The 22,079-nt window shown below is 35.7% G+C and overlaps 1 protein-coding gene across 2 annotated transcripts in view; it reads right to left on the reverse strand.

Annotated features, from left to right (window-relative positions):
• Positions 1–22,079, reverse strand: part of PRKN (parkin RBR E3 ubiquitin protein ligase) — a 732,034-nt gene that overhangs the window by 696,356 nt on the left and 13,599 nt on the right. The window contains exon 1 of one of the 2 annotated variants that reach the window (XM_065631600.1): positions 5,963–6,025. The exons of the other annotated variant lie outside the window; for it this stretch is intronic. Coding sequence (XP_065487672.1) covers position 5,963 — 1 coding nt within the window. The 5' untranslated portion in view covers positions 5,964–6,025. Of the gene's footprint in view, positions 1–5,962; positions 6,026–22,079 lie in introns of those variants that run through there. 2 annotated transcript variants of the gene reach the window in all.

Raw genomic sequence — 22,079 nt, forward strand, 5'->3', positions numbered from 1 at the left:
ACACTACTTGCTGTAACACCAAATTCTCTGTTTATTGTTGAAATACATTTGGCATCTAAAGAAAAGAAATCTCTTTCACTGTGTTTTATGTGGGTTTTGGTGGTGGTGGTTTTTTGTTTGTTTTTTAAAGTTCAAGTCTCCACTATCCTAAATGACCTATCATTTATTTTCATGATCCTCCTAGTTATATCCAAGCTAATAATTCTGCTTTCGTACTTTTTCAGATCCTTAAGTGTATGATTGCAAGCTGTGAAACAGCCCTAGTCATCTGAGGCCATAATTATGTCTGACTAGTGTAATATTGCAAGAAGTCCACAGATGTGTTATTTAGCATGCAATATATTAATACACTAAGATAACAGACTTTTAACTACCTGTGCAATTATGAATATGATTTGATGTGAAATGATGTCTGAAAAATTATCAAATAAGAACAATGTTGACATTTCATTTCTATGTTCTACTGTTTAATGCTTGTAACCATTTTATCTTGAGATTCATTGACCAATAAGCTATCAGTAAAATTGAGTTCTCCTTATGTGTGAAGCAGTTGTCTATTTCAAATACACAGAAAAAAAGGAACAATGAATCAAAGAGCATCACAGTACTGTCAATTAATGCATCGTGTTCTAGAAATCATTTAAGGAATTACTCTAGGCTATTTAATTAATCCATTAACAAGTAGTGACTTCTGTTGTAAGTTGATTTCTCTCCTACACACTTAACCGATCTTGCCATCGATCTGTTATTCTGCCCAAAATGATTTCAAATTAAGTTCTTCATTGCACACCACTGCTTAGTACTACTAGTAGAGAATTTCAAGACCCCTAACCCAACAAAAGTGTCCTAAAGATTGACTAGACATAAGCTTTTGTATGAAAGAATGCTAGTAAACTAGAAAATAATATGTAAGGCAAAATATTTGATCCCATGTCATGCTCTCTTCCTCTGGTGTTTTAAAACATTAATAAAATAGCAGGCTTTTTAATTTTTTTAAAATTCCATGTGCTGAGTTAACTGAGGTGGCTGTAATTCCTTGCTCAGTTGTTCTGAATAGGATTTCAGTTCTGTAAAGCACTGAATTATACCTCTGAGTTGCTGGGCACTGTCAGAAGCCATGTATTCAAAGGGAACTGATGATGTTGCATATTTTATATGGCATAGTCCAAGAGCATCTACCTGCAGAAGCTAAAGAGGAAAGAATTTAAGTTTTGCAAGTTGAGTTCAAGTTAAACTGGAAAAAAAAATTGCAGTGACACACTGTTCTTTCCACAAACTGATGCTAATCAAATAAATTTTCCCAATGTTAATTGCTAATAGACACTCATAAGACATTATTTCACTTTTCCCTATATTCATTAGGTTGAGGAAGATTAGTTTAATAGGTTTAATTCTATTATTATTTTACTATTTTCACCTGTTTTATTATCATCCCTATTTACAAAACAGCTGTCACCTTTGCCTTCATAATTAGATAAATAATGTAAAACTATATAAATGATCTTCATTGTTATGTAGTAAATCAGTCATTCCCACTCTTTCCAACATCACACACTCCCGCTTCACAGAAAAATAGTTAAGGATATGTACACTCATAGCAGAAAAGTAATTTTAACTTACTGGATGTGCTGGTGATCAGAACTAAAACTAATGAAAACCCAAATATTATACTAGCTATGCATTAACCTTGATTGATACATACAACATGGCCAAATTTCCAAAGATTTCTGTATGGAGCTCAGAAGCACGAACTATGAAATGCTACATCTTTTTCTTAATAATTTATACCAAACATTCGTTTTGTTAGGAATAAACGGTTAGGTTGGTAAACATTATCAGTTTCTCACTTTAACATTTCCATTTAAAGTTTTCACATCCTTCCTTAAAACCTCTCCAAAATTTCTTTTTTTTCTCCTGGACATCAAGCTTTCCTTAACTGTCCTCTGCTGCCACTAGTTAAACAGAACAGTCTCCTCCTCATGTTTCCAATGCCCGCAGTCTCCTCCAATTAATTAATTATTTCCTTACCTATACATGGGTTCAAAAGGTAATTATATAAGTACAAGAACAAAACTCTATTAATGCCTAGTAAATAGAAGTGCAGCTTCAAGCTCTGGCTCAGAGAAATCAAATTGCAGGGAAAGACTGAGGAATAATATAACTGAATGTCTGCCTTGTTCTTTATCCTTCCAAAATGACATCAAGCTGCAGTGTGTCTTGAAAACAGAAAACTCTCTTCTAAGCGGCAAGGGGCAAAACTGACAACATAACTATAGTGGATTAAGAGACTAAAGAAAGGAGACTAGAAGGAGATACTGGGAAGAATACCTTCAAAGTGCTCACTCACTGCTGAAAATACTATCAAACTTTACTAGACAGAACACTGGCAAATTTGAGCTGGTGTTCTGTTCCCAAGATATTTTCAATATCAATTTTCAGCCAAACAAGGAAGAGAGTATGAATATACTTATTTTATCAAGACGTTACATAGATGGTTGTTGTGGTTTAGCCCCAGCTGGCAACTGAGTAGGATACTACCACTCGCTCACTCCTCTCTGCCCCCCAGTGGGATGGGGAGAATAATTGGGGAAGAGAAAAAAGGTAAAACTCATGGGTTGGGATAAAAGTAGTTTAATGGGACAGCAAAGGAATAGTTAACAACAACAGTAATAACAATAAAAGTATACACAAAGCAAGATAGACACAATGTAATTGCTTACCACTCAGAAAAACAATGCCCAGCCCTCTCGCCAAGCAGAGATAATTCCCCTGGCAGCCAGCTCCCCCAGTTTATGTACAGAGAATCACTTCATGTATTATCGAATACTCCTTTGGTTAGTTTGCGTCAGCTGCTCTGGCTGTGTCCCCTCCCAGCTTCCTGTGAAAATTATCTCTATCCCAGCCAAACCCAGGACAATTATCTATGTCATCAGTTTTAGTCAGATTATAAATTCTTAGAAGCAAGAATTGAACATTCCAGGTGAGGTAAGAACATAGAAATGTTTGTCTTAATATCCAACCTTTTCTCCTTTCTTATGTTTCTTATTAAAAGAGAACAATCAAGCCTTGGAAGAGTTTACTCAAAGACGCTGTGGAAGCTCCATTCCTGAAGATTACCAAGGCATGATTAGACTCAAGACATAAGCAACATAATCTGAATTGACTGTGTTTTGACTAGGAGTTTAGACTAGATGACCTTCTGAGGCCCCTTCCAATCTGAATTACCCTATAATTGTATGAAATATGTACCGCACAGAAAAGCTGTCTGGATTCAAGGTTTATAATTTAATCTTAAAGAAAAAAAAATAAAAATAAAAAAATCAACCCACCCTGTATCACTATTGTTTGCATTATTATACTGTCAAGGAGATAAGTCACAGGTATGTCTTATTCTTTACATTTATAGACAATTTAAAATATATGAATAATTTTAAATTACTGATATATGTTATAAATGTAAACAATTCCTGAGAAAAAAGCTCTGACATTAAATTATTTTTGAGACCACAAGTAAAAAAGTTCCAAATCCCTTGGATCCGATGCCATACACATATGCTTAAAAACATTTTAAATTCAAAAGACTAGCAAAAGCCAAACCGTAGTTACCCTCTTTAGTTGAATAAAGCATTACAAATCTAAACCAGCAAACTCAAAATCCACTTATTATGGGTTACATCAAATGACTTTTTGGACTTTCAAACCTGAAATACCTTTTGACATTCTTTCAAGGGTTAAGGGTTTTTTTTGGTTTTTTTTGGGGGGGGGGGGTGTGTGGTTTTTTTAAAAAAAGGAAAAAAATAATTTCTGACTTTGCCATTTACGTTAAGGTTGAAAACCAAAAGACAACAAATTAAGTAATAGTGAAAAGAAAAAAAAAAAAAACACAACACAAAAAACCAAAACCACATGCCCAGGACACAGCAACAAAGCAGCAAAACTATCCTGTTGAACACCTTGTTACCCTACAGTAAAACACTCCTTAAGAACAAGAAGAACAGATAAAGGTGCTAACACTGTTTTAGCAAATGTACCCTACTGAAATTGAGCATGGAATTCACTATTACAATGCAGTGTCCAATTCTGCAGGTCAGGAATCTTATTAAACTCCTTTAGTGGCAATTTCTTCTCCCCTCTCACACCAAAACTCCAGACTACAGATGCAATACTCTTTCAAGAAAAGTAGAGGACATTTCTCCAAATTCTCCAAATCTCCAAAGGATTTTAAGTCATTTTCATTAATACACAGAAAATTCAAAGAAAATGACCACTATAACGAATAAAAGTTTCTGAGAGTTTCCATCAGGCAGTGTAATTTTCTGCATTTATCATACGAAACATTTCAATTCATAAATACAAAGGCAAAGTAAGCAACAAGTAATATTTTTGAAAAGGACTACAACATGCTGGAATCCTTAAAAAAAACACAAACAAAAAACCCACCACCAAACACCAAACCACACCAAAGTGACTTTAAAAGTCTTAATATCACATTTAAGACGACAACTACAATAACATTCAAACAGCTGTTTGCCAAAGAATGTGATAGAAGAATGAAATTTTGTCCACCCTACAACACAACTTGGCCAGTATCTTCTTCGAGCACATTTTAGCCATGCTTAACAATCTGCCTTGAATTGCAAGGAATTAAACAATCTACAAAGATGAGCAGGGGAACGTTCTAAGCAAAAGCCTCCTAAGCCACTGCATCAAAGACTGTTTCAGTGGAAAGATTTCCCAAAGCTCTTCCAAAACCTTTATCAATTCCCAGAAGTAGCCTATCAGTCTTCTACTGCCCATACTGAAACCAATGACTTAGAATTTCTCAGTTGCCTGTATCAGTGAGCAACAGTAAAACTAACCACTTTCATTGACAGTGTTGTCAAAGAGCTATAGAAAGTTACCAAGAATAAAGCTTTTATTGGAAGTCCTCATTTAAAAACCTTTTCAACATTTTATGAGTAGTTTTGATTCATTTTCAAGGTACTTTTTTGGCCTTACGCAATTAAACTACTTCCAAGTAGAATAATATAAGCATATAATACTTTATGTAAAAAAATCTAGAAGGAAAACCATCTATCAATGCATATAGAATACTCAAAAAAGATACATTCGTATTTACAACCACCACAAAATAACACTAGTATTTTACAAATGTAGTTTTAACTGTTCAGAAGAGTTCAGAATTATTAAAATTCTTCTTTCCATTTTTTTTTAAATTCTTAAATCTATGGTACATTACCTTCTATATTTAACATTGAGACTGTCCATAATTATATCCCAGCATTAAATCCTGCGGTATATATTCTTGATCTCAATAAGTAAAATCAGAAAAACCAGGCAACTGTACTACAAATTTTGTATCTGAAACAATCTGAATAACTCTCAATTCAATGCCCGTGAGATATATCCACACTATAAAAACAACCACACACCTGCATCAAGTGTTACATTCAAAACTGTAGTTTTCTAAAGACAGCTCTACAGGTGTAACTCAGGTCTACGAAGGAGCTAAAATTTTTAGCAACAGCTGAGACAACAACTGCAGAAGCACAGAAGTAAATCCTAACAGAAGCAGGAAGACGACCATAGAGGACTAGAGCGCGGGGATCCAGGGAAAACAGCAATACAGGTTCATCAAATATGGCAAAAATTAAAAAGTAGAGACTGAAAATGGGTCTAATAGGAAGACTGAGAAGTCATCTGTCAATTGAAAATATCGTCATGGGGAGGGGGAAAAGAGATACTGAAAACATTCAAGAAATAGGGAGTAGGGGGAAAGAAGTAAGCAAGCATTAAACCAAAAGCAAACCTAAGTAAGGGACAACATAAGAACAAAGAACTGCTTAAGAAAGAATAGAGGGAATACACTGACACAAAAAGTAAAGCAAGAAACATACTACCTACTGATGTCTAAGGGTATTAAGAGCTACAGTTAGATAGCTTTAAACATTTCTCTGCTTACTCTGAATATGGGTGGAAGGCTGTCCCAGAAGTTCTCATCTGCTGCAACAGGAATGCTTCTGTCCTACAGCACAATCAATGCAAATCAATTAGCTGATAATTGCTTTGCATCAAATTAAATTATGGAGGACTACAAGGCTCAGAGTGTTGGAAATGAGATGTGGAGCCTTTCACCTCTAGGTCACTGCTACAAATATAATGCAAGTCAATAATGACTAAGAGTTGTTACTGTTGTGTTAGTAAAAAACCCCCCTGATTTTAAGTTCTACTGAAACACACCTTTACTGCTTTATAACCTCAGAACTTTGTTTTGCCAATCCCTGAACAAAGCTGTATGAAGCTCCCAATACTCCTCACGTGACCTTTGTGTGGCGTGTGATTACAATCTACATAATTCTTTTTCAAGAATACTGTTCTTATGCTTTCCATAGATTACAACCCAGTGAGGTTACTTGTGAAACCAGTTGCAAAAATTAAAGTCTGTAAATAAGATGTAAAGTATATATGAATACCACAAAATTAGGTATAGTACTTCTTTTAGGCCAGATCATAAATATTCAAAAATACAGAAATTTTGAGCATTTCCTTTGATTCTCACAAAAAACCCCACCCACAATCCAAAACACCAGAAAGTTGTTCTGCCCTGTTGACCCATAAAATCTAAAGGGAGATAATACAACTTTTTGAAAACACTAGCTGATGCTAAGTTCAGGGGGTTTTATGCATATGTTCCTGTTTGCTAGTTTGGTCATGGTTTGAACAGACCTTCTGACTGAATTACAATACTAGTTGTAAACAAAAATACATTTGGATAGGGGCCAGTGGCAGACTAACCTTTGCTGTCCAATAATGTGGTACTTTGTAGGTCAAGAAGGTTTAAAACCACATGGTCCCATGCATTATATACTATTACCACTGCAAAGCTATTATTGACTCCCTTTTGGCTGATGGGGTCTACAGACAAAAACTGTTGTATGTTTAACCCAGGTAGGCACCTAAACACCACACAGTACCTTATTGACCCCCAGCAGGATGGGGAAGAGAATCAGAAGAGCAAAATTTAGAAAACTCATGGATTGAGATAAAGACAGTTTGATAAGTAATATACCCCAAACCCAAAGAAAAACACAAAACCAAGTGATTAAAAAAAAAAAAAACCAAACCCACACACCACACACAACACACCTCCCAAACGCTCACCACCAGCCAATCTATAGCCAGCGAGTCCCTGAGCAATGGCAACCCTGGCCTAAAACAAACATAATACTAGCATGAGTCAGTAACCTCCAATACAGAAGTAATCAGGAAAACCAGATTCTTATCTCCATAGAGCAAAACAGATATTGATGGAGGCAACCAGAATAAAGGCTATTATTAATTTTCTCTTCAGCTTCTTATCCTCTAGGCCACAGCAGAAAATCATCTAAGTACAAAAACTTGTTAGTTATGTTTTCTCCTCTCTCACTATTCAGATGAGTGAAACGTTGCTCACAACCTCAGAGATTTCTAGACCTCTACAACAAATCCTCGGAGCCTGCACCAAAGGGCCACACACACTGCCTTGGACCTACAGCATAACATTTCCTGAGAAATGTGAAAGGCATTTCTTTAAGCACTTTTACGTCTTTGAAGATTGCAATTGAAAAAGTAGACTGTGAACTCTGCTTTTGACAGATAAATAATAACTGGTTCTGATTGTGAAAGTAAGGTCTGGATAGTACCTCTGATATTGCTGCCACCTAAACCTTCATGCATATGTACATATGGACTTGAAGCCACTTATCTGGCAGTGGCACTTGTCTTCTCTTACTAAAATGCACCCTGTTCTCCAAGACCTCTTCTGTTTCAAAGTATATCCTGGAAACTAGTATTATTTTTATTTATTTATAGAGTTTAACACTTCAGATTCAAATTCATTTCTAATTCAAGCTTCAGCAGCCAAAGGCTTTTAGTCTGTTACAACAAGCTCTTCAATATTCTTAAGTATCACTAGCATACCCAGTAGACTGATGTGGACAGCCACATGCAGATGGATTTGCTGCAGGAACTTGAACACTAGGCCATGGATTTGCATGTTCAGAAGATCCATAGAGAACATGATTTTCTGAGGAGATTAGTTTTTAAATAATGGAACTTAAATTCTCCAGCCTGAAACTCGAAACTCAGGAGGAGCTCTGATTTCTAGAACAGAGCAGTTATTGGCCTCTTGCTTCAGAGGAGTGGTCTGAATAAGCAGATGTTCTCCAACTCTGTTGAGTAATCTGTCTTTGACAATTATGACATTGTCACACTAGCCTCTTCATTCTTGAGAAACCCACATCTCCATACAGACTCAAAGACTGGCATTACAAATAGTTCATAACAGGCTATGAAAATTAATGTACTAAATAATTAATTAACTGATTAACAAGCCTAACAGGTTGCTTATAAGCTCTATCACAGTCTATTCAGATGATTACAGAACATCTACAAGTCCTGTTACTGGTGCCTTTAACATGCCTAGAACATCTATTACTCACGAACTCTTAAACTCCTGTATTTATAAACATTCCCCTAATTCAGAGTTTGATTCATTTTGTCAGTAAGATTAGAATTTCCACTCCACGGCCCTCCCCCCAGAATCTTCCTTTTTACAATTTATTATTCTAAGAATTGCACAGTAACTAAATACCCTTAGAATGGCCATGGCTAAATATATGAGAGAGGGAAGGTTCCATCTGCAACAAGAAAAAAAACCCATTTATTTATTTCTATTTCCCCTTTTCATTCCTATATCCTAGCAGTTAGGAATGTACACCCCCTCCTCTGGACAATCAAGCACCTCAATAGAAAACCAAAGAAACACAGCAGTGCTTGGTCCATCCTTCAGTACACTTTATTTAAGTATACCAAATATATGTTCTCTACAAAGCAGAACAGCATGCTTAGAGTTTTTAGTGTTATAGACAACACATAATAAAGGGCTTCACTATAAAAAGCAGCCCATTTGTAGTTTCTTGCAAGAAACACTCTAATTAATGTACCACATTATGAAGTTGTCACTCTCCCCACTAACTGCAGCAGGAGATTGTCTTCTTTGTTATGACATGAGGAACTAATAAAAAAAAAAAAAAGGCAAAAAAACTCCCAACCTCTTATCAAACAACTTTTTCTCAAAAACATTATCAGTTTCTCAGTGCAGTATATACAGCAAAGTCCTAAAACCCTTAAAACAGAGAGAGCACATGGGGGTAACAAGCAGCACAAATAACAATAGCAGTATCTTCAGCAGGTATCTCCCATCATGAATCATAGCCCAAGGAGTTTCACCCTCCATTCAAGAAGGAACAATCCTCATACCTCAGTAAAACATTGTAAGCAATACCAAGCACAAAAATACTCTATAGTTTAAAAACAACCATGCAAAACCATCCTAGAAGCACATTGATACTGACTTTATTTCTGTTAGAGTCCTCCGTTTATACAATAGCACAGTGATTAGAGCACTCGTCTGAAAACAAGCGCTGACTTCCAGGCCACCGTCAAACTGAAGCCACAACTTCTTTCTAGGAATAAGCTCTACACTGTTGAGAGGACCAGGAGGGGGGTTCTTCCACTCCTACTGCAGCATCTGGGTCACTGTGCACACAAAGGGATCACAGCTGACAAACCACACCAGCCTCAATACTTACAGAAGCTGTCTCTATTGCCTGGTGAATATTATATTGCTACAAAAGGTCGCAGCTTGAACTGTCACAATGGCCAGCTTCCCTGTCCCAGCTTGGCTAGGAGCTTCGAATACATTGATGGAAGCAGAGAATTGTATATGCAGACAGTTTTGCTATCTATGGCTTCCTGTTGGTGCTCTCTAACCACTCACTGCGTGTGTAAAAGGTTGGTACCACAAAGTGTGTTTTGAATTGAAATGGATGTTATTTAAGTGAATTAGTTGTGGAGGTACCTTCCAAAATGTATCCAAGTTACGAGACACCTCCTCCATACAGAAAAACTAAGATTTCTCACTTATAGTAAAGGTGCTGTGTGCCTCGGAAAATAACGATTACTGGTGAGCAGTTTCTATTCTTAAGACTTTTGCATTGCCACAAATAACAATGCAATAGGTCTATAATACAGGTCCATCATAGATATCTCCTAATTAATGCAGGAAATAAGTATTGCTTTATGAATCTTGACCTTGAAACCTGAATGAAAGATGTTGCAACTTAAAGTACTTAAAAATATTGGTCTAATTCCTCACTATACTTGAAAGCTAAATCTTTTACACTTATTTACTACACATTTCTTCCTCTAGGAGAATAAATACTGAAATGATTTTTCAGCAATCTTTGAAAGAGTTTGTCATGATTTTTTAAACATATTTTTATTGGCATAAACCAGTTTGATTTCAGCTTGATTTATAATTTAGGTTTCATTGTGTGTTGTTTTTCTACAGCAGCTCTTAAAAAGACATTTCCATTCACAGAAACGTTGCAAAGAACAAAAAACTTGTGCATAAAAAGTAATGTGCACTGTAATTTGAAAATATTCATGTCATTCACATCCCTTTGCTTCCACTAAAAGATTTATAACATGTCTGGAACAGGAATTGATGAATTCATCAGCGTCTGGGACATTTTTATCATAATCAATAACATAATTTTACCCTTTAAATGGGATTTCAATTAAACTACATTTTTTAAAAGGTTTTTTTTTTAATCATAAAAGTAGTTTCCGTGCAGACCAAAAGCATTAACTCACTTGATACCAGATGCTATTTTGTAAGGGATGATACCTACACAGGCAAACAACGATAATACCGTCCTTAATGGAAGATATATAAAATTAATTGTACTGTGTCACAGGTTAAATATTAAAAAGTAAAACATTGCTTAAATAAATAAGTATAAGCATAAAGATCAAGCAACATTACACAATTTTAGAAGTCCATTATCCAACAACGAAGAATCTAAGGGCAGCAACAGAATATCAATGTAAGGAAGGACAAGCTCGCCTGGCTGATACAAGCTCACTTTTGAGATTTGTCTTAGCTCTCAAGAAAACACAGGGCAGGACATTCCAGTAGCTTCCACAGACAGTTAACTGTTAAAAAATTATTGGATGGAAGAGTCTGCCAGGAGAAGAAGAAAGGTAGCAGACAGACCATCACCAGTCTCTCATGAGATGATATTAAATGACACCATCAGAACTTATTTTGAGTTTTATCTCTCTGGAAGCTGGTGCTTACTAGGCTAGGGAGTTGCTGTAGGGAGTTGAAGTAGGGAATGTTTTAAAAGGAAAATGATTTTTAATACTATACTGCAAGAAATTTTAGATATAAGAAATAGAAAGAAAATGCAATAGTCTGGAATAAGATGAATGAACAAGTATATATGAAGCCACACTAAACCTGAGGGTTTTGTGGTCCATTGAACAAATACTCTCGCTGTACAAAGTAAATTAAATCAAGCGGTGTGATCTGATTATCTTCAAGGATTATTTGTCATGGGCAAACTACTGGTTCAGGTAGGAACAGACTGTTACCCTTCAACTAAGTGGCAGTTATTGATCTATGCTGGCATGGCCTCATTGTTACATGGTTTCAGTGTTACAGAGAGGCTGCTAGCTTAATGTCTGTCAGTCTGGGAAATAAAGGTAGCCCTTACTGAGGAAAGATAAAGGGAGGTAATTTCAGGGTCTTTCATCTTTTCCAGAGCTGTACTGCTCAGAAGTCAGAAAATGTATTTTCTTTGTCCACAGCAATTAAGTAAATTTTGAACATCACACAGTTTTTATGGATAATGTATACCTACATACAAACAGAAAAAATCTCGTACTACTGGTATCAATGAAAATACCACTTCCCCCAGAATCATCATCCTACACCAGACACAGCCTTTACAGCTAGGAAAGGAGAGGAGAGAGGTGGGTCATGGGGAAGACTACAGGTAACTTTTCGAAGCCCTTACAGTTTTGGTGTCACCTCTCAGAACTTTCTTAACTGAATGGAGAAACAATTGCAAAGAATTTGAATAGAAAAAAAAAAAGTTTCTGTAGCTTTAAGAATAGACAAAAGCCTAGTGATCTTGTCCAGAGAACTGCTTTACATAAACCTTCAGTCTCCAAGAGGCCGTATGCAGGACAAAAATCAGAATAATTATAGCTATTTCTCAAGCACAAGTACCCAGCTTGTTTTGAGGCAAATCTCAAGACAAATACATAGAAACTACAAACCAGAGAACTCTATTAGATTCAAGCAAAAACAGGACTACAGAAGCCCAAGCACATTATGCCACCACTTCTCACTTTTGTCAAAAAATATTTGCAAGTTTCACAGTTCTCCACATAATTTGAAAATTGAAAGTTACAACTTGGTAGTGTGTCAGAAATTTCACTCAGTTCAGCTTGGCAGTGGGAAGAAGCTCTAGCTCCCCTTAAATTTTTTTAGCTGAAGAATCAATGTTTGTTTACAATTGGAAGCTGGTCCTGAGAAGCTTCATCATACAGGAAAATCCCCTTTCCATGGCAAGCAGCCAAACAGATATGAATCCAGTCCTGAATAATCATTGCAGAATGATAAACTCACAAATGTAGATCAACTGAAATAGAGGGGAATCTTGTTTTGATATAAGCCCCCTTAGTGGAGAAGATTAATTCCTGCAATGCATCGTTCTGAACAGCTTCCATCATTATTTTTACACATCCACCTAGGCTCTTCAGTGCTGTGAACTTAAGTCCCAGTCAGAAGATCCAAATGCATAATGACATTCTAGTAAGTTTCTGAGGCTCAGTAAATCTGGCAGGGGAGCCAGGCTCCTCAGAAAGGAAGGAGAGCACATACCCCCAGGGGAGCTACAAACCCTGCATCACCCCAGACTGCCACCCCAGGCACCGGCTGTGGGCTCCAGGGTTCCAGATGTTCTGTTTCCATCTCTCCCAGCAGGTGTCACTGCAATGTAATGTTGTTATAAAACCTCGTGGTAACAGAAAAGCAACAGGGTTCTTTTCCCCCAAAATGACAAAAAAACCCTACCCCTGTGAACTAATTATGTCAAACCTGAATAATCTGCACAATCGGCTTTGTGATGAGAGGCTGGGGAAAACTGTTAGTTGCATATCATTTCCACTTTCATACAGATAATTTCTTCTTATAAATTGTTACACCTCTAGAAGAGATGTCTTCAAAAGGTGGTTAATTTCATGCAAAGACTCAGCATTGCCTTCTTAACAACAATATACCCAGATGGCTATATACCAAACACCATCTACTTCAAATTGTTATAAAATGGCTGTTGAATTCTGTTCTTTGAGAGCTAAAATACATTTATAATACATATGACACCCACAAAGTTTTCCAGCAACTGGTTCTGAAAATAAAAAAAAAAAAACCACAAAACACAAACAAAAACAACCCCACACACCCACAAAGAAATAGTGGGGAAAAAAAAAAAAGGTAAAATACCCCACAAACACCACACCACAACAAGAAAATTAATTTTCATTTCAAAAGCAGTCTCCATGCAGACTCTGACTATCCTACCACTCGGCTATTCTGCAGGCATTCAAGACACTTCACTGTAACGTCTCAAAAATCAATAGCAATTTATTCTCTTTGGACCCCAAGCAACAAAGGTAAATAATACTGTCACCTCCAGTCTGCCTTCAGAACATGGTCACAAAACAGTCTTGCTACTATACTATAACCCTACAGAGCTCTTTGTCTATACCAGCTTTGCAGACAGTATTGGCTTTGATAGTGGAAAAACACACAAGATGGCAACACAAAGGGGTCAAGTTCCTGTACTCAACCAGCTGGACCACTGAGCCAGAATTAAGAGAAAGACTTGGTGTCTGTTTTACTTCAGTTTCACTTATGTATATTTTATGAGGGGGGAAAAGAAAAAGTTATATTACAAGTTTATTTTCCCATACACTAAAAGGGAAATTCAGGAGGAAAGAAGTTGAAAGGTTGGAACTTCCAACCTTTGCAATACGTAAAGGTATTTCTTAAATCCATTTCCTAAAAACAGGATGCATTAAAATTCATGTTCCTTACAATACTACTGAACATATGCCAGAATAGTCAAAATAATCCAAGATATTCAGACAGATTTTCTTTAAATCATCGTGAACTTTGTAACCAATATTAAGAAATGAATTCCCATCTCATTATATGCCAGGCAGTCTTCTTCACCTGCTCATAGCATGAGGCATAATACCCTCACAGGGACTTTCACAACGTTTCAAACACATTCAGATTTTTAGATATGAAGATACGCTTGGCTAACCACTGGTGACCCTGTACACGTGTGTAAAACAGAGTATTCTCTTTTCAGGGAAGAGTATTTAAATATGCTTGTATCTTTGTATATTTGTCTTCACTAGTGGATGCTGTGTAAGTCTCTACAGCAGAGAAATTCTCACGACCACCACACCCCTGCCCAACACCAATTCTGTTTCTTTTTAGAAATATTGATTTCCATGGGTTCACATATAAGTCGTCCAGGATGCATCACTAGCTCATACAGTCATCAAGTCCCCATTTAAAGGAGTCCACCATTTCTTCTGTGGCAGTTTCTATCGATGAGCACAAAGGGCACAAGCTGAAGCAGGGTCTGTATGGTTAAGAAAATTTACCTTTTATTCCTCCAGTTTTCAACATTGACAGTAACTCCATGAAGTAATTTCCAACTCTAACATGACAAATTGCTGAAACTTAAAAGCACAATAAAAATCTCTAAATTTACCAGCTCTCACAAGAATTTTCATTACCAGCTGGATCAGAATTGTGTTGTGGGGTTTTTTGTGGTTGTTGGGTTTTTTTGTTTGTTTGGGGTTTTTTTTTTTCCCCTCAATAAGGGTTAACTACTAATGTGAATGTGAAATATTAAAAGATTTTAGAATTATTTTAGAATTCAGGTGAAAAGTAATGGAAAACCCAATAAGCATTAATGTGAAAGAAAAGCAACAAAATAAACTGCATTTTATATTGAGTCACAAAGTGAACGAAAAGGGAAGAAGGCTACAGAGATTTAATTCATGTATGATAGTCACATAATACACAAGGCATTTTGTGTAAGAGATGTGTAGAAAGAAAGCAGAAATGGAGATGGAGATGGAAATGAAGCCACAGGGCTTCCTTTTACTGTAAAACACAGCCACAATGAATGGGATGTCTGCTACTGTGAGAACCAACAGTCAGATAGCCTAAACAGTAGATTATTTGTTACCTATTTAATTAAAATGTTTAAGATCAGTAGAGCTTTTAAATGAATATTTACTAAGCACATAGGAATCTGAAATCAGACTGCTGGCATTTAACTATCTTGTCAGAACCTACACTGGACACTCAACTTTGTGCAGTCTCTTACTAGCCCCTTATAAAAAAATCTCACAAGATAAAAAACAATTAAAGGAAAATTTCATGAGAAGTTCAACAGTGCATGAATCAACAATGCAACAGTAAAAAAAAAAACAAAACAGTATTCTCTGCTGTTCCATTTGTATGTATTTCATTTAAATTACTACTTACTCATTTTACATCTGCTATTAGCTGTGTCCGTGAACACAGTGCTTACTACACCTAGTGCTGGGAACACAAAGTAGAAATTTTTGAGATGGGTTTAAATCATTCCAGGAATTCTTCTGTGGCTTTGAAGTATCTCCCAGTAAAGCTCTGACAAGCAAGATAAAGCTTTAACACTTTCAAGAATAGTTCTATTGTGTTTAAAGGAATGACTCTATGGAAATGCTCTGGAGCTCTCAGATTCAATAGGTCTTTAGGTAATAGAGGGCAGGAGCAGTGAACATCAGATCAAGGAGTACTACAGCATCTGGTTAATACTGTTAGTCTCATACCAGCAAAACACTAAGAGCTTAAGGCAATATCTCACACAGCATTTATGCACAAAGTCTTTTTCTGGACAAACTTTACAAAACATCTGAAATCCAAATCTGCTGCTATATTGACCATGGGCATGTCCAGGAGTGACATACCATGGCTGAAGGACTCATTCAGATCCTTGAGAAGTCAGCTGGAATTGTGTCATTGTGATCTGATGATGCTCATTGAAGCCAAAGTAGACATGAGTTAATTTCATACACAAACAGGAATACCCTAATATGACTTAAGACAGCTGTGATAACATATAAGGCTTTTAAAAATTGCTAAGTAAGCTTCCAAGTACTTATGCAAGTGAAAGAGACCTAAGTGTCTAAAACAGACCCTCAAAAAGTCACTCCAACCGCATGCCTATGGTGACCGGTTTAATATTGATTTGAAATTCTTGTACACGTGCCAAGTATCTATAGAAAGTAAAATCCCGCCAGAACCCTGAATAATGTGTACTATTTGTAGCCCTTACTGGCACACACAAGCCACAGTTTGAGTTGCTCTCAGGGGTATCTGTCTTCTGCAGTTGCTTCACTTTGCTTGCACCCAGCTCCTGGTACTCCTCTGGCGGGGCTGGAAGCCCATTCAAGAAGCTAAACCGGCCAAAACTAGCACAAAGAGGGAAACAGGAACACTTATTGTCGGTTCAGCTCTCTGAATCAGCTCAGCACTGAAGGAGGCAAGTAAGAGTACTGGCATATGAAAGGTTTGGAAGGGATGATTTAGCTTTTTTTGGTTTTGCCTGCCCAGTTTAACAAATTAGCTATAATGGGAAAATGCAACCTGACTGTAGAGAGTATGAAAACAACTAATAAGAATGCTCAGTCATCCTAACATCAGCTACTGACACTGCTAAATGAAATTAGATGTTTCATTGTCTTTATTAAGAAAAGGTTAAGTTAACAAGTAAACTAACTTATAATTAAGAACTGGAGAGATATATTAAAATTTTGCCAACCAATACCACGGTGAAACCAACACATTAGCCATCACATATTATAAATTGTTACCTAATTTCTATTTTTCACACCAAAAATCAGAGTAAATATATTTATGCTCATTTTAAGGGATCTTTGCATTGATAAATGAATTTAAAGTAGCTTTGCATAAATAAGGATTAGGAACAAATATTATTTTGGTGCTTGTATTATTTTCATATATTACAAAATGCAGTAAAAGCCCAAATCCAAGTGTTACTTCCTACACTTACAGAAGTATATAACCATGCAATGTATGAATGTTACTAACTTAACCAAATCTTCTCTTTATAAAAGTCTTAAATTAAAATCACTACTGAGTACATTTCAGTTCACCTGCCTGTCCAGTAAAAGATTTGTTATATTAAATAATTTATTCAGCCATTTCCCGATCAATCATAAATTTGAAATGTAGGTAGAAATTAGCACCTGATGTTCGGAATAAGCATGACTGAGACAATCTTGGCTTAATATTTTGCCATATTTATTTCATCTGCTGGATATTTCCTCTCCTTGTTGTAGATTCATAGTAAGTAGAAGAATAAGTGTGGAAGAGAGATCAAAGAAAAACAAGAGGGAAAAAAAGGTCTGTATTTTCAGTTTTTACATGCCAACTCTACCACTTCGAAATGATATATTTTCTTCAGGAAGAAAACAAAAGACTGAGAATTCAAATAATCTGCTGCACCTCAACACTGCCATTTTCAAGAGACTAGATCCTGTCACTAGAACTTCCAAAATCAAGTCCCCATATTAGTTAATTTACTAATAATATTACATTGCACTTTTGTCTATCTTCTGATAGAGAAGCTTTTTATAGTCTTGTCTACTCCAGTAAATAATATATATACACGTGTGTGTGTTTATTTCTAATACTTGTTACCCTTTCTCCAAAATTCTTTGAAAAATGATAATTTGAGGCCTTTGCTGACATGAGTTTTCTTTTTCCATACATGTTCAGACAGGAATTTCTGTCGTCATAAGGCTGGGTGAGCTGTAGCCTAGAGCGTACGGTTTCTAACAAACTAATGAGAGTTAACAAGAATATTTACTTGGTTTGTAATGAATCAAACCCTTCCCTTCTAACTAAATCACCACTAATTGCTTCAGCTAATAACAGCTACCCCAAACAAAGTAGGAATTAAGAAGGTGATTCATTCTAATCACCACTTCCCCAATATTGCCAATAAGGTTAAACTAGGATGCTAATGAAGCCATTTTTCTTTAGGATGTAAATAGAAATTGTTAACTTACTTTACACCTCTTAGATAACTAGTTCTAATTGCTAATCAGTTTAGGTCAGATTAATATTTGCAATCTAAAACAAAAAAATTTTAGAAGACACTACTTCATACTATAAGTGAAACTGAGTGGATGGGACAGCAAGCTTGCTTCCAGTCTTTCCTGCCTCTTTTCTTGAAATCTTCGTATATGAACTTGCTTCCAAACATGATCTTATCAGACCATAGTTGCATGAGAGAATATTACATAATGGGAGAGTCTGAAAATACAGGATAAAATTATCAAGGGAAAACAGCATTTTATCATAAATTTGAGCATGCAATGAGACGTTTAAAAATGCAAAACATTTAAAAATTCTAAATTTTTTCAATACTGGAGTATGTTAACTAGAACAACTTGTAACAAGTTTCGGAGTACATTACTCTGAAAGCTAATATTCCGAAACCAACAGGGTCAGCTGACCAACTGAGGTCCCCTCAACTAGCTGCAGATGTATACAGAGAAACCAAAAACCTCTACCTGTATTTTTAAGTCAGTTTACATCCTTCTGAACAGTGCTTCAGACTTCAAAGTACACTCCTAATAGTTTAAAACTATTTTTCTCCCGAAGTTTGAGACAGAACTCCATAAAAGTTCCAGCAACAAAACAAAACAATACTTCACAGCCAGAATTATTACAGTTAAAAAAAAAATTGCTTTCTCTAGTGCTGTAAGTTGAAAAAAAAAGAAAGGATACTGTCAAACCCGACTGCTCGTGCATCTTTTTGCAAAAGCTAAAAGGACACTTTCAGAACAGATGTAGTTTTGTGGCTTATGGCTGAGCATAAACAAAGACTGCATATTATAAGTAAGCTGTAGAGCACAGTTCATTATTTGGATTGCCTGTTGTTTCCTACTGAAAAGGCCTTGATTCAATTCATTGTTTCTTTACTGAGTTTTAAATATCCAGAAAGAAATTTTCCATTAAAGATATATATACACCTCCCACCGGTCCAACAAAGAAAGAAAAAAAAAACACCCCACAAACATACAACCTGTTTAGAAGAGCAATGGAATGCATTAGGGAGACATTCCAATACCATTATTCTTATCATAGAAGGCAAGATCATATACCCAGATCTCAAATCAGATTTAAATAGGATACAACAAATGAGGCACAGTCTGACTGTTAGACGCAGTAACCTCTGAAGTGCCACAGTAATGTTGGCAGATCTCTTCTGCCAGAGCCTGAAGAGGAGTCTAAAACACCAGCTGGAAAAAAAACCTGCACATTTATTTTGCACTGAAATGGACAGGCATGTATTTACCTACAATTAGACAAATAAACAATAATGAAAGCAGTTGTGGAGTTTTCAGCACTACAGGTATTCTGTAAGTTCTAATAGAATTCCTTTGTTATTACACAGTTTTGTAAGAATTTACTCAATCTAATAATAAATTCAAACTAAGCCAGATAACAACTTATAAAAAAGAACAAATGTACATGTTGAAAATACAGAAGTGGGATTGTATAGAAATATTTCTTATATCACTTTACTGAAAGAAAACTTTAGTACAGTGAAAAGCCTAAAAAGTACTCAAGACAGAAACACTAAGGTGACCCACTAATACATAAATGGAAACTTCTTTTTTATATGAGTGCTTTTCCTCTGTTTGAACTACTGCTGATTTATGTTTTAGAAGAGAAGTTTCAGCATGTTTGTAAATAGAGGAGTAATTTGGACTGAACAGAAAATTAACATTGTTTTTCAGATCCAGAAGCTGTATTATAACATAAAACCAGACAGAACAAAAATCCCAGCAAGGCTGATGAAATAACTGCTCACTCTGAAAAGATGTATAAACTACTCCATCTTAAATTATCAAAATTTAAGTAGCTTAAGAAGAGAGCCACTTCAGTAAAATCACAATTTCATTCCCAGCATAACTGTAAGAATGATTATTTACAGTCAACAACCATTTCAAGTAACATTACCTAATGCACATAGAGTGAAACATTCTGCTTCTTATAAGGAAACTAAGCAGAATTTGTACAAACTTCCACTGCTAGGATAGTTACTGCCCAGTACCACCTCCACTGCAAGTGAGGCTATATATGCTAAAAGAAGGATAGTACTGAACACACAAAGTCTTCAGTTATACTTTTTGGTGACCAGTGGTAAACTAGTCAAATTCAGGTTGGATATTAAAGACCATTATGCTTTTAAATTAAGTAGTTAAGCGACAAATGAAAAAAAATAAACATAATTGAGAAAGATGGACATATTGCCAAATATTAACAAAGATACTATGAATCTCGTTTTGAACAGTCATTTCAAAGGCAATATTCTAGAGACAAACACTCATCATTAGATCTTTAAGAAGTCAGTAACAAATTCTCAATGTACTTACAAAACAATTTTAGCTTGGTGATCTATTGTTAAGACAATAATGTTTTTTTAAAATAATTGTTTTTTTTTTTTGTTACCTACCATATTGCTACAGAGAACATTTTTAACTTGCAGCATATTATCAGCATAAACAATAGATGCAATATCACAAACTTGCCATTTTCTTTTTCAGTAAAATAGAAATGAAGCCATAAAGGTTAACTTCACAGAGAAGTATTAGCCGACAGCATTAAAGCACAAAGACAGAAGACAGTTATTTATGGAACACTGTTCACCATTATCCTTTTCAAATTCTACAAGAAGGCTAAATATTGACGCATTCCCAAGTTACCTTTTCCCCCCTTTAGTGTTAACAAGAAGGAGTATGTTTTTGATGCTTTCAATTTGTCAAGATCAGGTGAACTGAATGGTTTTACAGAGTACACTATTCCAACTCCTTTGGGGGCTATAAAACCACACTAAACTCGGCTTGTTATTAATAATTCATGGCAACTTCCTTAGTTCACTACAGGGGGATCACTCTTAGGGCATCATTCTTATTGAAACAACTTAACAGGGAAAGTCAGATAAACAGTGTTACCATCAAAATGAGAAGAAGCCTACCATGAACCCAGGGACACCGAAAGCCCTAAAGAATTTCAATTTTTATAATTTTCAGGCTAAATCTAGCAGTCTACACCCCTTTCTAAAAGTGGATAGTAATCTACTAGATCAGTCAAAACAAGAAAATCCCTTCTGTGTACTGAAATTCAGCTTATCTGCAGATTTGAAGTAACAAATTTCCATGCATTTAGCTCTACTGCAAAGGTCTTTATGCTCTCATTACTCTGAAACAGATACCTTTAAGAAGAATATTTTACTGCAATTAAGGATTAAACAACGTATATCACATTAAACATATCTACGATACAAAAATATTATGACTTGGAATTGGAATACTTCTTAGTATAGTAAAAATACTTCCTAATAGAGCAGTTACAATCAACAATAACTACTATACATAAACAAAGAACACAAGACTTCATTCTTCATGCTCATGGAATAGATGGCTCATACAGAATCATCTCATACATCACTAACATATTTGACTACAATGCATATGACACTTAACTAGATAGACAGACTCAAGAAAAAAATGGCATTCAATATAAGCACATTAAGGTGGGGATTAGACACCCAAATGACATTTTTGTAATTTACTCAGAGCAAAATTAGCTTTTCTGCATCAGTAAAACACCATGAAAAAAAACCAAACAGATTTATACTTACAGAGTTAGTTAATTCCAGCGTAGAAGGAAAGCAAGTCCATTTCAAAATCTCAGTCTGCTCTCTTTTGAAATGAAATGCGAATTAATCCTGAATACTCATTCCACATAGTGATACACAAGGACATCTTAGCTCCTTACCAGAATTATATCAATAGTTCCTCTACTACCCACGGAGAGTGCTTATTTTTTTCAGCTTTACTTACACTAAAAAGAAATGCTGATTTCTTAATATTGAAAAATCAGGAATGGAAAACACATGTTGGAGATACTGTCACTTTCAGACGAAAGCAGGGAAATGTCAGGCTTTCAGAAGTGGAGTGCACCATGAGAAACATTGTCACTGAAAACAAATAATATCACAAACAAGCATTAT

The sequence above is a fragment of the Caloenas nicobarica genome, chromosome 3 (genome assembly GCF_036013445.1).
Source record: "Caloenas nicobarica isolate bCalNic1 chromosome 3, bCalNic1.hap1, whole genome shotgun sequence".
Classification (NCBI taxonomy): domain Eukaryota; kingdom Metazoa; phylum Chordata; class Aves; order Columbiformes; family Columbidae; genus Caloenas; species Caloenas nicobarica.